Source organism: Chlorocebus sabaeus, chromosome 5 (genome assembly GCF_047675955.1).
Source record: "Chlorocebus sabaeus isolate Y175 chromosome 5, mChlSab1.0.hap1, whole genome shotgun sequence".
NCBI lineage: Eukaryota > Metazoa > Chordata > Mammalia > Primates > Cercopithecidae > Chlorocebus > Chlorocebus sabaeus.
This window is the reverse complement of record NC_132908.1, coordinates 23,037,957-23,054,278: the sequence shown is the minus strand read 5'-3', so window position 1 is coordinate 23,054,278 and position 16,322 is coordinate 23,037,957. Positions and strand designations below refer to the sequence as shown.

General features: G+C 46.6%; 1 protein-coding gene across 4 annotated transcripts in view; it reads right to left on the bottom strand.

Moving 5' to 3' along the window:
• The window catches only part of LCMT1 (leucine carboxyl methyltransferase 1), a 71,137-nt gene extending 55,111 nt beyond the window's left edge, over nucleotides 1-16,026 (bottom strand). For all 4 annotated transcript variants that reach the window (XM_007988263.3, XM_007988272.3, XM_073015249.1 and 1 more), the window contains exon 1: nucleotides 15,744-16,026. In XM_007988263.3, the coding sequence (XP_007986454.2) occupies nucleotides 15,744-15,856 (113 nt within the window). In that variant the 5' untranslated portion in view covers nucleotides 15,857-16,026. The remainder of the gene's footprint in view (nucleotides 1-15,743) is intronic.
• Nucleotides 16,027-16,322: the final 296 nt, after the last annotated feature.

Sequence of the window (16,322 nt, the reverse complement as noted above, 5' to 3'; positions counted from 1 at the left end):
TAAAAGCCACATCTGCAGTTGAAACAAGAATGATAGCCCAGCAACCCACAGATGAGAATACTCATCCCACAGTTTTAAGGATTGGAAGGGACCATAGAAATGATCTCATCAACCCTAACAACCAGTGCAAGAACCAATGCAACAAGAAGTCACTGCTTGACTACTTCCCCAAGGAAGGCACCCACCCCACTGCTAAGCAGCTCTGTTGAAAAGCTGATTAATTTGCCTCCCTCTGGAAGCCATAACTTGTTGGACTCTTGGACAATAAAGAGCAGGTTCTATCCTCTCACCTCTGGATTCTTCACACTATTCAATACTAAAGTTTAGTCAAGGAACATGTGGGTGTCTGCCAAGTGCTAAGCACTGCAGGCACAGTGGTAAACAAGGAGAGAAAGGAGAGAGAAAGATAATTACAAGATGATGAGGAACGAAGGCTGTGACTCATAGAGGGGATGAAGGTGACAGGGGAAGACCACTCTCAGAAGGGGACGGTCGTGGCAAGCCCTGGAGAATGGAAGAGTCAGGTGTCCCAAAAGCATTCCAGACAGGAGAAAGGGCAGGCAAAAAGGCTCAGGGAACACACCTGAGCCTCCAGTACAGAGAGGAGGCAGGGAGGCCGGAGGACAGCAAGAAACTGGAGAGGAGGCCAGAGGGAGAAGCAGGCTCAGGATGCAGGGCCTGGCGGGCATCTAGGACTGACCTCAGGAGCACCCTGTCCATGGTCACAGGGGTGCACAGTGGTAGAGAGTGGTGAGATGCACGGGTCCATAACACAAACACACCCAGCCAGCAACTCCCACCGGCTCCCACCTCCTAGTGCCCCTAACACTTTCCTCCTCCCACTCTGCAAACCCAGGTGACTGCAACAGGTTTCCATGCACCCTAGGAAGAAGGATCTCACTGTCCAGCCTATCAGAGTGGCCAAGATGAAAAGATTTGCCACCCAGTGTTGGGCAGTGAGGAGGAGAGTGCTATTGAGGGCTGCTGATGGGAGTTCTGAAGGGAGACAAGCAGCAAGTTTCAGGATGTACAGGACATCAGCTGGAGAGTAAGTGAATCAACTGCTGAACAAACTGGCAACAAAATTATTATTATCATTGTTTGTTTTTTTGGAGAAGGAGTTTTGCTCTTGTGGCCCAGGCTGGAGTGTAATGGCGTAATGTCGGCTCACTGCAACCTCCGCCTTCCAGTTACAAGCGATTCTCCCGCCTCAGCCTTCCGAGTAGCTGGGATTACAGGCGCCTGCCATAACGCCTGGCTAATTTTTGTCTTTCTAGTAGAGATGGGGTTTCACCATCTTGGGCAGGCTGGTCTCGAACTCCTGATATCGTGATCCACCCGCCTCAGCCTCCTAAAGTGCTGGGATTACAGGCATGAGCCACCACGCCCAGTCCAACAAAACTATTATTTAATCGAACTTGGCTTTGGAGAGGGATAAGGAAGAGGGCACTCAAGCTGCCGGAACCTTAAACTGGCACAATCACACTGCAAGGCACTGTGATGACAAGTATAAAAGGCCTGAAACACATGCATACACAATGACCACACAATCCCATTTCTAGGACTTAATCCTAAGAAAATCATCAAGAATGGGCACAAAGATTTCTCTGCAGGAACACTGAACACAGAGTGACAGTATCAGGTGAACAAACCCGGTTACAAAACTGTATGTATAGGACGTTCCCAATTTTGTTAGAGAATACATACACACGCAAGGCTGCCCACAGCAGACACCAAAGTGCTAATACACTGTCATCTCTGCACCCTGCATGACACTGTGCATCCAGTTCTGCCTGTCCATTTCCATTACACGTCTCCGCTCCCAAAACCCAGAGAGTATCACTTCTATTTGTACATCCTGATTTCACATTGAAAGCCAGACTCAGAGAATCAAACATCTCAGATCTGGAAAGACCTCAAAGATTTTCCCAGTTTTCTTTCAATCCACCAATGCTTTCAGTTTCCATGACATTCACATGCCACCTGTTCAATTTAGTGTGTCTTTAAATCACTCACTTTTAAAAAATACCGAGGTCTGAGGTGCTAATATTTTCTGCTAACACAACACTGTAATAATTAGCTAACTACAAAAATGATAAATATCTGTGTAACACCTAAAATCATCTCTTTCCTCCCACGGGAAAGGCAGATCTGGTCCAATCACCTAATGCTTCATTCAAGAAGCATTTACTGACTGAGTCCTATCCCCACGAGTGTCAACTGGAACAACGGGGCCTTCTTCTGAAAGGTGTGAAATCCCCTCCAACAGCCGTTTCCTCATCTGAAGCGTCAAAGAATGAAAAGGGGCCTCCCTGCTCACCTGGCCTATGAGGATCAAGCCTGGAATCTCACTTCTTTCATCAACAGTCATCAAGTGCTTACTATGTGCCAGGCATTATTCCAAATGCTTGATAAAATATGAATACACACAAACAGGAACCCTCATAAGACCCTACAAGGCAGGCTCGGCTTTATAGACTGAAGTTAAGTCAGTTATATCAGCTGTGGAACTTAATTCTATCAACATAGAGAACTGAAAGTTCAATGTAGGTGTTCAAACTTACCTGGATTTAAATCTGCCTCCCCATACACACTTGTTTTTTCCCCTCATAACACTTGAGTTGCTTAAATGATGTGTGTGTTTGTACACATGTACACATAAGACATGTGTTGCTTTAAGATGAGGATACATTCTGAAAAAACATGCTGTTAGGCAATTGTTGTGTAAATATCACAGAGTGCACTTACACAAAGCTAGATGGTACAGCCCACTACACACCCAGACTACAAGGTATAGCTAGTGCTCCTAGGCTACAAATCTCTATAGCACACTGTACTGAATAATGCATACAACCGTAACACAATGATAAGTATCTAAACATAGCTAACTTAGAAAAGGTATCGTATCTATGGATCACTTGCGGTCAGGAGTTCAAGACCAGCCTGGCCAACATGGTGAAACCCTGACTCTATTAAAAATACAAAAATTAGCTGGGTGTCGTGGCAGATGCTTGTAATCCCAGCTACTCAGGAGGCTGAGGCATGAGAATCCCCTGAAACCAGGAGGCAGAGGTTGCAGTGAGCCACGATTGTGCCACTGCACTCCATCCTGGGTAATAAGAGCAAAACTCTGTCTCAAAAAAAAAAAAGTACCATATTTCAACATAAACACAGAAAAGGTACAGTAAAAATACAGGATAAAACATAAAAAATGGGCCAGGCATGGTGGCTCACGCCTATAATGGGAGACGGAGACAGATAGATCACCTGAGGTCAGGAATTTGAGACCAGCCTAACTAATATGATGAAACCTTGCCTCTACTAAAAATACAAAAAATTATCCGGGCATAGTGGCATGCACCTGTAATCCCAGCTACTTGGGAGGCTAAGACAGGAGAATCACTTGAACCCGGGAAGAGGAGGTTGCAGTGAGCGGAGATCGCACCATTGCACTCCAGCCTGGGAAACAAGAGTGAAACTCTGTCTCAAAAAAAAAAAAAAAAGAAAAAGATAAAAAATGGTACCCCTATACAAGGCACTTGCCATGAATGGAGCTTGCAAGGCTGGAAGTTGCTGTGGATGGGTGAGTGACTGGTGAGTGAATGTGAAGGCCTAGGATGTTGCTTTACACTATTATAAGCTTTCAAAACAATGTACACTCAGGCTACACTAAACTTTTACAATTTTTCTTTCTCTAATAAGTTAATCCTGGCTTACTGTAATTTACTTAAATTTAAACTTTTTCAACTTTTTACTCTTTTATAATAACAGGTCTACTGTGTAGAGTTTCCTGAAAAGATACTGCTTTCCTGATGAAAGGAAATGGACTCTTGAGAGACAGATGTCCTTTCCTAGGATTCTTTCTTTTTCTTCTTCCCTCCTGGAGCAAAGCTGCTCAAATGGACTAAGAATACTCAGCAATCCCCTGGTAAAAACCTATCCTTACACCTGCAAAACAAGCTGTGGGAATTGCATCCGACTCAATTTGCAACTAAAAGCCTTTGGAAGTCAACATTTTGAGCTATCAGATTGAAAGAAAGCAATTTAGGCCAAGCACAGTGGCTCACTCTTGTATCCTAGCATTTTGGGAGGCCGAGGCAGGCTGATCACCTGAGGTCAGAAGTTCGAGACCAGCCTGGCCAACGTGGTGAAACTCTGCCTCTACTAAAAATACAAAAACTTAGCCGCGCATGGTGGCTCATGCCTGTAATCCCAGCTACTCGGGAGGCTGAGGCAGGAGAATCACTTGAACCCAGGAGGCTGGTTGTGGTGAGCCGAGATTGTGACACTGCACTCCAGCCTGGGTGACACAGCAAGACTCTGTCTCAAAAAAAAAAAAAAAGAAAGAAAGCAATTTAACAGGAAGTCAAGGATGAAACACACACTGCAATGTTAAAGTGTAAGTAAGAATTTAGAGTATAAGGCTGGGTGCAGTGGTTCACGCCTGTAATCCCAACACTTTGGGAGGCTGAGGCGGGTGAATCACCCAAGGTCAGGGGTTCAAGACCAGCCTGGCCAATGTGGCGAAATCACATCTCTACTAAAAATACAAAAAATTAGCTGGGCATGGTGGTGCATGTCTGTAATCACAGCTTCTCAAGGGCTGAGGCAGGATAATCGCTTGAACTTGGGAGGCGGAGGTTGCAGTGAGCCAATATTGCACCATTGCACTCCAGCCTGAGCAAAGAATGAGAATTCGTCGCCAAAAAAAAAAAAAAAAAAAAAATTTATATATAATACAAGTGTTGTCTCAAATCAATGGGGAAATACAGACCATTCAGTAGTTGGCATGGGGACAAATGGCTAATGATGTAGAATAAAATTAACACTACAATCTTAAAACGCACTAAAAAAGACAGATGAACAATCCAACCATAAAACCAAAGCCAGAAAAATGACAAAAGAAAAGTTATAATAATTGGAAATAGCCTAAGCATGGCCCCAAACTCACAACCTATAAAGGTAAAGATTGTCGGATTTTGTATCATAAAGATTTAGAACTTCTGAAGCGGGCACAGAGGCAAGCGCCTACATCCCAGCTACACAGGAGACTGAGGCAGGAAGATCACTTGAGCCCAGGAATTTGAGACCAGCCTGGGCAACATAGCAAGATCCTGTCTCAAAATAAAGAAAAAAAGATTTACAATTTCTGAATTATGAAATGTACTGTACGAGTTGAACCAAGAGACAAGCATCACCTTGACAGAAAATACTGCTACCAAAGCAAAGGCAAAGGATAACTATGCCTGAAATAAAAAGTTCTTACAAATCACTAAGAAAAACACAACCAAACAAGACACGACAAACAGTCCAACAGGAAATAACATGGGCTGGAAGCAGCGGCTCGCGCCTGTAATCCCAACACTTTGGGAGGTCAAGGAGGGCAGATCATTTAAGCCCAGGAGTTCAAGAGCAGCCTGGGCAACGAAGTGAGACTCCATCTCTATTGGGAAAAAAAAAAACATAGCCGGGCATGGTAGTGCATGCCTGTGATCCCAGCTACTCGGGAGGGTGAGGTGGGAGGATCCCTTGAGCCACCAGGGAGGTCAAGGCTGCAGTGACCCAAGATTGTGCCACTGCTCTCCAGCCTGGGCAACAGAGTGAGACTGTCTCAAACAATAATAATAATCGAGAGAGGGTTCACATAAGAAATACCAATGACAGTGAATAGATTTTAAAAGCTCAGCCTCATGAGTGATTATAGGATAGAAATTAAAGAGACAGTCTATTTTCTACCCAGCAGCTGGTAAACAACGAAAAGAGACTGAGACTATTCAATAATTAGCATTGCATTCACCATGGGTAGGTACAACCAATATAACATCTTTCAAGAAGCATTTTGCAAAAACTTCTCCCTGGAAATTTATTTCACAAGAAAATCACACACACACGTGTAAAAATGCTGATCACAACACTATTTTCAGAGCAAAACCAGAGCCACCTAAATGATGAACAACAGAAGAGTGGCCAATGTATGAAACTGCAGAACACTGTGCAGCCATGAAAAACAATGAGGCAGATCTCTGTGAAATGACATGGACAATATGCTCCTATTAGGCCACTGATATGGTTTGGCTGTGTCCTCACCCAAAATCTCACCTTGAATTGTAATCCCCATAATCCCTACATGTCAAGGGCAGGACCAAGTGGAGGTAACTGGATCATGGGGGCTGTTCCTCCCATGCTGTTCTTATGATTGTGAGTTTCACGAGATCTGATGGTTTTACAAGTGACTGGCATTTCCCCTGCTTGCGCTCACTCTGTTCTGCCACCCTCTGAAGAAGGTACCTGCTTCTCCTTTGCCTTCTGCCACGACTGTAAGTCTCCTGAGGCCTCCCCAGCAATGGGAACTGTGAGTCAATTAAACCTCTTTCCTTTATAAATTACCCAGTCTCAGGTATTTCTTCCCAGCAGTATGAGAACAAACTAATACAGTCATTAAGGGAAGAAAAAAAGAACTCACTTTTGTCATTACAAAAATTAATCTAAGAGAATAATTTGAAATTTATTTTTATATATATATATATATATATATATTTTTTTTTTTTTCTTTTTTTTTTTGAGATGGAGTCTCACTCTGTCACCAGGCTGGAGTGCAGTGGTGTGATCTTGGCTCACTGCAACCTCCGACTCCTGGGTTCAAGCAATTCTGACTCAGCCTCCCAAGTAGCTGGGATTACAGGCTTCCACCACCACCCCCAGCTAATTTCTGTATTTTTAGTAGAGACGGTGTTTCACCATGTTGGCCAGGATGGTCTCAATCTCCTGATCTCGTGATCCGCCTGCCTCGGCCTTCCAAAGTGCTGGAATTATAGGCATAAGCCACGGCACCTGGCCAAAATTGATATTCTTGATGTAAAAGTCATCAACTTTGGGAAACACATCCCAAAATTTAATCTGCTCCTTAAAAAAATGAAAACAAGGCCAAGTGTGTTGGCTCACGCCTACAATCCTAGCACTTTGGGAGGCCAAGGTGGGAGGACTGCTTGAGGCCCAGGAGTTTGAGACCAGTCAGGCAACAAGGCAAAACCCTGTATCTACAAAAAAAAAAAAAAAAAAAAATCAGCCAGCCCTGGTGATGCACTCCTACAGTCTGAGCTACTTGGGACACTGAGTTGAGAGGATCACCTGAGCCCGGGGAGGTCAAGGCTGCAGTAAGCTGTGAGTATACCACTGCACTCCAGCCTGGGCCACAGAGTAAGACCTCATCTCAAAAAAAAAAAAAAAAGAAAACAAGGCCAGGCGCAGTGTCTCACGCCTGTAATCCAAGAACTTTGGGAGGCCAAGGCAGGCGGATTACATGAGGTCAGGAGTTCAAGAACAGCCTGGCTACATGCTGAAACCCCTTCTCTACTAAAATACAAAAATTAGCCAGGTGTGGTGGCACATGCCTGTAATTCCAGCTTCTTGGGAGGCTGAGGCATGAGAATCACTTGAACCCAGGAAGCAGATGCTGCAGTGAGCGGAAATCACGCCACTGTACTCCAGCCTGGGTGACAGAGTGAGACTCTGTCTCCAAAAAAAAAAAAAAAAAAAAAAAAAGTAAATAAAAAGAAAAAAAAAAAGAAATCAAAAACCATATAATTTCACTTTATTGATGGACAACTTTTTTTTTTCTTTTTTTGAGACAGGGTCTCACTCTGTCGCCCAGGCTGGAGTGCATTGGCGCGATCTTGGCTCACTGCAACCTCTACCTCCTAGGTTCAAGCAATTCTCCTGCCTCAGCCTCCCAAGTAGCTGGGATTACAGGCGCCTGCCGCCACACCCAGCTAATTTTTTGTATTTTTAGTAGAGACAGGATTTCACTGTGTTAGCCAGGATGATCTCCATCTCCTGACCTCATGATCTGCCTGCCTCAGCCTCCCAAAGTGCTGGGATTACGGGCGTGAGCCACTGTGCCTGGCCTGACAGACAAGTTTCACGGCTAATTTATGTATAACAGAATGTTCTAGTTCTGAAGTGGCACGTCTTCTCTGGGGATGGAAAGCAGCACCTGCCTTGAAAATATTTCAGATCACAATCTCGACTTTACTCTCTGGGGCACAGCTAAGAAGATGTCATCAGGATGCCGGAAAGGCCCTGGGCTAAGCCATGAGGAAAAACTTGGCTTTGTGGAGATACCCTGTGACCTGCTAAAGGGGAGAACATTTTTCCATGCAGTTGAAAATGAGATTAAGTTCTGTAATTTTCACAATGAAATTTCAGCCTTATAAGCCCTGGTCTGCTTTCTAGAACACATAGACCACTAAAAGTCAGTAAAACAGAAAACCAGAATGTTAAGACCTCATCAGGAAACACAATCTTGAACATGTGCGCTCAGTTCCTGTCACTGTGGCCAGCTGACAAATACAGCTCACGTGGCGCAAAGGTAGGAATGATCTGTGCTCAGTTCGCGTCTATTCCAGTGGCAGAACACTAGGCACTTTCTAAACTACAACTGGGCCGACGACCACCAAGAAGATGAACAGGGTGTTATGAGAACATTTAACAGAAGGTAGATCTTGTCTGCGGGTGTCAGACAGGCCTCCTAGAGTGAGCCACATTTGAGCTAAGCCAAAAACATTGGAGTCATATTGGATCCCTCAGTCTCACCCCATATCCACTCTGCCAGAACATTCTATCAACTCCACCTTCAAAATGCGCCCAGAATCTGATACGTTCTCAGCACCTCCATCACCACTATCCTGATCCAAGCACCAGCCTGTCTCGCAGGGGACACCCCCATAGCCAACTAACTGATCTGCCTCCGTCCTTGCCCCTGCAGTCTGCTCCTAACAGAGGCTGAAGTAATGCTGTTAAAACCAAGTCAGGCCACCTCACTCTTCAGTTCCAAATGCTCCAACAGCTCCCATCCCACTGAGAGGAAAAGTTGGGTCCTTACGAGAGCCTCCCTCGTGTGACCTGCAGCATCTGCCCCCACCTCCTGCGCCCATGCTGTCCCAGATCCATCCTGCACTCCTCCTCATTCCTCATCCTGGTCTTGTTGCTCCTGGAACAGGTCAGGCCGGCTCCTGCCTCAGGGCATTTCTACTCTCCTGCTTCTCTCTGCTGGATACTGCTTCCCCAGACACCCACAGGGCTCACTCCCTGCCCCCTGCAAGCCTTTCCTCTGCACTGACTTCAGTGAGGCCTTCCCTGGCCACTCCATCTCAGATGACAACGCCTTCCAACACGCCCACTGCATCTCCCACCACCTTACATGCCACATATTGTGCTCATTTGTTTCCTGGCTATTCCCCACCCACCCCCACTCCAGGAACCAATGCTCCACAAGAGCTGCATCCTGTGTTTGGCTCACTTCTGCACTGGCAGGGTGGAGGACAGCACCTCCATAACCGGAGCAGGTGCTCAACAAAGAATGTGGAGCGAATGCACTAACCTAGCAGATAATGTGTAACTAAACAGGCAAGGGAGGGTGGAGGAAGCATTCCAGGCAGAGGGAATGGCATGCTCCAGGGCCCCGAGGATGGAAGAAACAGGGCACATTAGATGAACTGAAAGAATGGCAGTGATGGGGGAGGGAAGTGTGGTATGAAGTGAGGCTGGGGAAGTACACAGAGCAGGTCGGGCCCTGTAGCCCACGTAAGAAATGTTGGTCTTTTTCTAATGGCAACAGGAGGCCATTAAGCTAGGGAGTGACACGATCAAATGGGCCTTTTACAAACCTCTGGCTTCAGTGTGAGATACAGATTTGGGGGAGGTAAGAGTGATTGGGGGAGCCCATTTGGGAGATTAGTACCACAGTTCAGATCACAGACAACAGAAACAGAGGCTGAGGAAAGTTGATTCCTTTCCTTACTTAGCCAAATAATTCCCTCATCCCCTAAATACTTAGCAGATAAAAGTTAACAGGTCTGGGTGACTGATTGCATAAGAGGGATAAAAGGGCAGTTCCAAGACGATGCCAAATTTTTTTTTTTCTTTTTTTTTGAGACAGAGTCTCCCTCTGTCGCCCAGGTTGGAGTGCAGTAGCACGATCCCAGTACACTGCAACCTCTACTTCCCTGGTTCAAGCGATTCTCCTGCCTCAGCCTCCCAATAGCTGGGATTACAGGCACATACCACCATGCCCAGCTAATTTTTCTATTTTTAGTAGAGATGGGGTTTCACCATGTTGGCCAGGTTGGTCTCAAACTCCTGACCTCAGGTAATCCAACCGTCTCGGCTCCAAAAGTGCTGTGATTACAGGTGTAGGCCACCACACCTGGTCTTAACTTGTGAACTGAATAAACCATGGCACCATTCACTGAGTTGCAGGTTGGGAATGGCAGGAGCTGATATGAAGCAGTTTTGGAAATGGTGAACTGGAGATAATACTGAGACATCCAAGTGGAGATTTCCAGCTGGCGGCCTATCAGGTTAGAGTGAGCAGATCATGAAAAGGTACAGTATGTATGTCATGCAACAAAGTGCAGATGTTTACCTTGCAGCTGATGGGGAATCAAAAGGTTTTTAGGTGAGTGATAGAGTAAGATTTGCGATCCTGACAATCACCCTGGCCAGCAGGTAAGAGCGCATTGCAACAGATCAGGTGAGTGAGGAGAGCCCAAGCAAGGGCTATGGTTGTGGAAAAGAGAGGAAGATGTCCCTTTTGTCACCGACCCCTCTCCCACTCAGCTGCCTGGAATTTTTCTAAAATACAAACCAAGATCACATCAGTTCCCCACTCAAAATCCCTTAGGATAAAACCCATACTCCTTGGGACCTTCCGTGATTCACTGTCTGAACCAAGCTTTCTAAATTCTAACCTGCTAGCCACTCCCTACTGTCAAGTTTGCCTAATATACCACTCTACTCCAGTCTCCATGCCTTTGCTCCTGCTACTGTCTTCTGCCTGGCAAACCCCAGTTTCCGGTTTATCTCTTTGTTTTTTGAGACAGGATCTCATTTTGTCACCCAGGCTGCAGTGCAGTGGTGCCATCTCAGCTCACTGCAGCCTCGACCTCCTAGGCTCAAGTGATCTCCCACACCAGCCCCAAAGCAGATGGGACTACTGGCATGCACCGCGACACCGGTTAATTTTTTCTATTTTTTTTTTTTTGTAGAGAGGAGGTTTCCCCATGTTGCCCAGGCTGGTCTTGAACTCCTGAGCTCAAGTGATCCGCCACCTTGGCTTCTCCAAGTGCTAGGATTACCAGTTTATCTCTTTAACACCTCCACCACTGCGGAAAAGAGAAGAGTGCCACTGACCTCGAGGAGCTGGCCTGGTGCTGCGGGCCAGGCCCTAATGTTGTTGGAAGCTGGCTGGCACCCACAGGAAGGCCATGTTGTTCTCCTGTTGGACATAAACAACCACGCAGACCACCCACACAAGGGCACTCTGCATCACTGACGACAGGACACGAAACGAGACCACCTCGTCATTTTATCTAAGCAGAGAAAAATCAAGGTCACTGTGCCACCCACAGAATACCAGACATCTCTTTCTCCCAGCTGACAGAAGTGACTGCAGCTTCTTCACATGTTACAGCTTTAGCCTTACTCCAGCCAAATCTCCTTCCAGAAAAGAGAGAGCTACTGGATGGAATTTTCCCACCACCTTTCAGTACTCAATACAGAGAAAATCTGACCTTCCCCCAAATCGCCCAGCCAAAGCCCAGATCCTAAATGTCTAACACCCTCTTACTGATGGGACCCACAGTTCCTCATGGTGTGAGTTTTCTCTCCTTGCAATAAGTAATAACCTCTGCTTGCTTAACTACAGATGTGTTTCTGGTGGTCTTTACTGGAGGAATTAACAACTGTAAAAGTAAAAAAGGATGATTTTCTTGGGGGAAGGCCGGGCGCGCTGGCTCATGCCTGTAATCACAGCACTTCGGGAGGCTGAGGCAGGTGGATCACCTGAGGTTAGGAGTTCGAGACCAGCCTGACCAACATGGTGAAACCCCTTCTCTACTAAAAATACCAAAACTAGCTGGGTGTGGTGGGGGGCACCTGTAGTCCCAGCTACTCGGGAGGCTGAGGCCGGAGAATCGCCTGAACCCAGGAGGGAGAGGTTGCAGTGAGCCAAGATTGCACCACTGCACTCCAGCCTGGGCAACAAGAGCCAAACTCCCTCTCAAAACAAAACAAAACAAGTTTCTTGGGGGAAGTTAAGGGAGTCTCATTCTGAGGGCTCCCATTTTCTATGTTGAGCAATAGCTGATATTATCTTGAGAATAAAAAAGGGGTGGGGTAAATCAGAAGTCTGAAGAAAGTAAAAAACGTCTGAATTAAGTATCCGGAGAAAGGGAGCGTGAGTTGATCTGAGAAATAAACTAGGATAGTCAGGTTCTGTTAAGGGCACAGGTGAGGTTGGCTGACATGATTGTAGTGGCACCAAGCCACGCTACTGTGTGATTTCTAGCACCTATATTCAAGGCAAAAATGGATTGTTTGGTTAAACCAGCATTTTGGGTCTACTAAGACCAAAGGACAAGAAAGATAAATGCACTGTCAACAGAATTACTGAGGGATGAAGGATGAACTCTAAGTAATCAATTAAGAGGTAACAGCAGAGGGAACATCTAAAAGATAGAGAAAACCACTGAGGTGCTAAGAAGAAATGGGCACAGCATGGGAAATAGAAAATAACTGGTCAAGCAACTTGGAAAAAGGGGTCAGGGCTGCAGAGTGTTGCACTCTCATCTGTGAGGCAGTGCAGGATCAGGATAAAAGCACAGGGTATCATGGTGGGAAAGGGTGACAGAATCAGATAGGAAGAGGTGATTACTACAAACCAGGTGTTCAAGAAATTGAGTGCCCCATGCATAGGCTCCATGTGGACGCTGAGGTCACCTAAGGTGAAGTCATGAACCGAGGTAGAAGACACTGTGGGCCAAGCACCCCGTCTTCCATGAATGAGGTGAACAACCAGGAGAAGGTGAACAACAGCAACCAGGAGGGTTCCGGCTGGGCAGGAAGGATCTCCATGGAATGAGACGGGGACACACACAGGAGGACACAATGCTCAAACCCCTGATCCTGAGATACACAGGGGACAAGAAGAAGGAGGAGCCACGGGAGAGGGCTTCAAGATGGGATATCCCTGGGGAAGGGTCAGGGTGAAGGCAAAGGGAGGGAGGGAATGGCTAAGGAGTGGCTAAGAAACAGAAGCTGATGTTGATTATCGGGTGGTAACTGCAGAGGACACAGTGAGGGGTTGGTGGGATGGTTGGGTCATAGGTAAACAAAAGAGGGAGAACAGACTCAGTGGCATAGCATGATGGACATCATAAGGACAGCAGAGAAGGGAAGGGAAGGAGAGTGGGCTACCATGAAAAGAGCTCAATTGATACCTATTGAGTCAAATGGAATTAGTGTAAACCTAATATACCCAACCAGAAAATTTCTGATACAAGTCCAGGATCATAATGATGATAATGGTTTGACGACCATGAGGGGTGGTGATGACAGTAACTACCAATTCTGAACACCTCCAGTATGCCAAGCACTGTTGCAAACACTCCACATTTCACCTGCACAGCAATCCTCTGAGACAGGTAACATCCTCCTTATCCCCAGAAGGACTCTGTACCAAAGGAGGAAGCAAACTAAACAGAAGTAAAAGATTTATAGGTGCCCCAGAAGGCTGACTGGCTTTTTATTTTATAGCTACAACTCACTCAGGGCAGCAGGAACCACCCTAACTCATAGCTCCTGCAAATTCAGCAACTATAAACAGTATTCAGCCTGGAGGGAAACCAAACTAGCTATAATAATTTACTGAGGGCTTCACTTTGTGTCAGATCCTCTGCATCAATAATCTCATTTAATCCTGACACCCATAAAGGTTACCTTTATTATCACTGTTTTAAAAATGAAAAGACTAGGCTGGGCGGGGTGGCTCACGCCTGTAATCCCAGCACTTTGGGAGGCCAAGGCAAGCGGATCACTTGAGGTCAAGAGTTCAAGACCAGCCTGGCCAACATGGTGAAGCCCTGTCTCCACTAAAAATGCAAAAATTATCCGGGCAAGCTGGTGTGTGCCTGTGATCCCCGCTACTTGGGAGGCTGAGGCAGGAGAATCACTTGAACCGGCAGGTGGAAGTTACAGTGAGCCAAGACAGCTGTGGCCAATAGCAACTGAAAACCACAGAAGAAAAAAGGCTGAGTATAATCCACTCAAATTCACAAATTTCACAAGGGACTGCCTCTAAGACTTTAATACTTGTGTATTTATTGATTTAATCAATCACCACTTACACAGACTACATGCCAGACACTGCTCCAAGTACTCTACTAATATTAAATATCATTTTTGTCCACACCCACCTATGATGCATTATTATAGTTCCCATTTTACAGATCAGGAAACTGAGCCACAGAAAGGTTTAGTAATTTCCCCGACTTTATACTGCCAGTAAGTGGCAAAGCTCAGTTTGACAGAGTCTAGCTCCAGAATCCATGCTCTGAGAGTTTAGTGCCCAAGAACCTACAAAAAGTGCACGGTTTAAACCAACACACTGGTTTTCCCCACTCTACAATCACTATGTGGCCTCACCTCCTTCTTCCACCTTAAAAGCACTCTTTGAGCTCCTCTAACAGTTCACACTCCTCTGAACACTCTCTTACAACTTTCCTATTTTTCAAGCCTTTTCTTCTCACTTTTTTCTTTTTTTTTTTTTTTTTTTGAGACGTAGTCTCGCACTCTTACCCGGGTTGGAGTGCAATGGCGTGATCTTGGCTTACTGCCACCTCTGCCTCCCAGGTTTAAACGATTCTCCTGCCTCAGCCTCCCAAGTAGCTGGGATTATAGGTGCCCGCCACCATGCCCAGCTAATGTTTGTATTTTTAGTAGAAACGGGGTTTCACCATGTTGGCCAGGCTGGTCTCGAACTCCTGACCTCATGATCTGCCCATCTCGGCCTCCCAAAGTGCTAGGATTACAGGCATGAACTACCGTGCCCGAACTCTTCTCATCTTAAACATCATTAACAAAATTACAAACTCTAATGGCACTGCTGTATTTGTCAGCACTCAACACAAAAAAAAATCATAATTATGTATTTCATAAGTAATTATTAGCTTCCTGTCTCTCTTTTCCAACTAAGCTGTGAGTTCCAGTATGTCTGACACCATCTCTGCCTTGTTCTTGATGTATTTCCACCACTGAAGCAGCCCAAAGTAAGGGCCTAGCGCAAAGCTCTCGAAAATTTTTGTTGAATGAAAGAATAAATGGTGGACACTCAAGTCTCATGTTTTCTCTTTATCTGACATGTACCTCTGCTGGCTACGCCCCCATCTCCACCACCACACCCTTAACAGCGGAGACTTATCGTGCTACTGGCTCTGCAAAGAGATATTACCTGGCCCTGGGCGGGTTATTTCCCCCTTGTCGTCCTGAGTTTCAGGTGCACAACAGGGATCATGCCAACCCCCTAAAGAATGCAACCTACAAAAGAGAGAGAACCTACACCTCTCATCCTCGTAACCCACCGAGGCTGGAGCTAATATGTGCTTCATGTTGTCTTTCCAGCAGGGTTTAGCTCCAAGAAGCCCAAGGCCTCGTCTGCCTAGTTCAGGGGCCTGCTCCCATCGACGGTACCCAGCCTTGCCCTCTGCCTGGCTCACAGCAAAAGCTCAGAAACGATTCGTTAAATACATGAAGCCCTGTTCCGTGCACTTCACAGGTGGGAAGCAAGGGTCGTGCAAGGCGGGGGCTGCATCCCTGCCAGCCTCGGGCGTATTCTTCAGACGCAGGCCCGCCTCCCACCTAGGCCAGCGCCCCAGATGCCGGCCCCGAACCCCGCGCCCGACAGGCACCTCTTGCACAGGGAAGCATCTTCGCAGGTGCCGCGCACGCCCTCGTCGTCCGCGTCGCAGCTTGAGGCGGAAGAGCAAGAGGTAATAGAGGACTCCCTCTGCCTAGCGGCCATGGGCGTGGAGGTTCCGGGGAGCTGTGTCCGCCAGGGACATGAAAGCGGGGTCGACCGGCGGTGGGGAACGGCGCTAGTCACAGGCAGAAAGCAAGAGAAGACGGTAAGGCTCCACCTGGCTCAGCTGGCGCGGCTCAGTGACGCCGCCCACGCCGGCTGCCCCAGCAACCTCTCCGCTTATTGGTTCCTCTTCCGAGTCGCTCATTGAACAATTATCCTGCCCTCTCAGCCTACGAAGTTGCTCATTGGATAATTATTTTGGCACCACCTACATAACCCGGAAATTTGACGATAGGAAAAAGAAACTAAACAGTAGCAGAGTATCGCAATCCTTTCTGGGAAGTGTAGTCTTACTTCCCTGGAGAAGTCGTCCGGTTTCTGCTGGCTGGTCACGAAATTTTATAGCTATAATTAACTCATGGCGGAACAGCTAGCAGAATCCTCAGCGTTCGGACAAAGGGCAGAG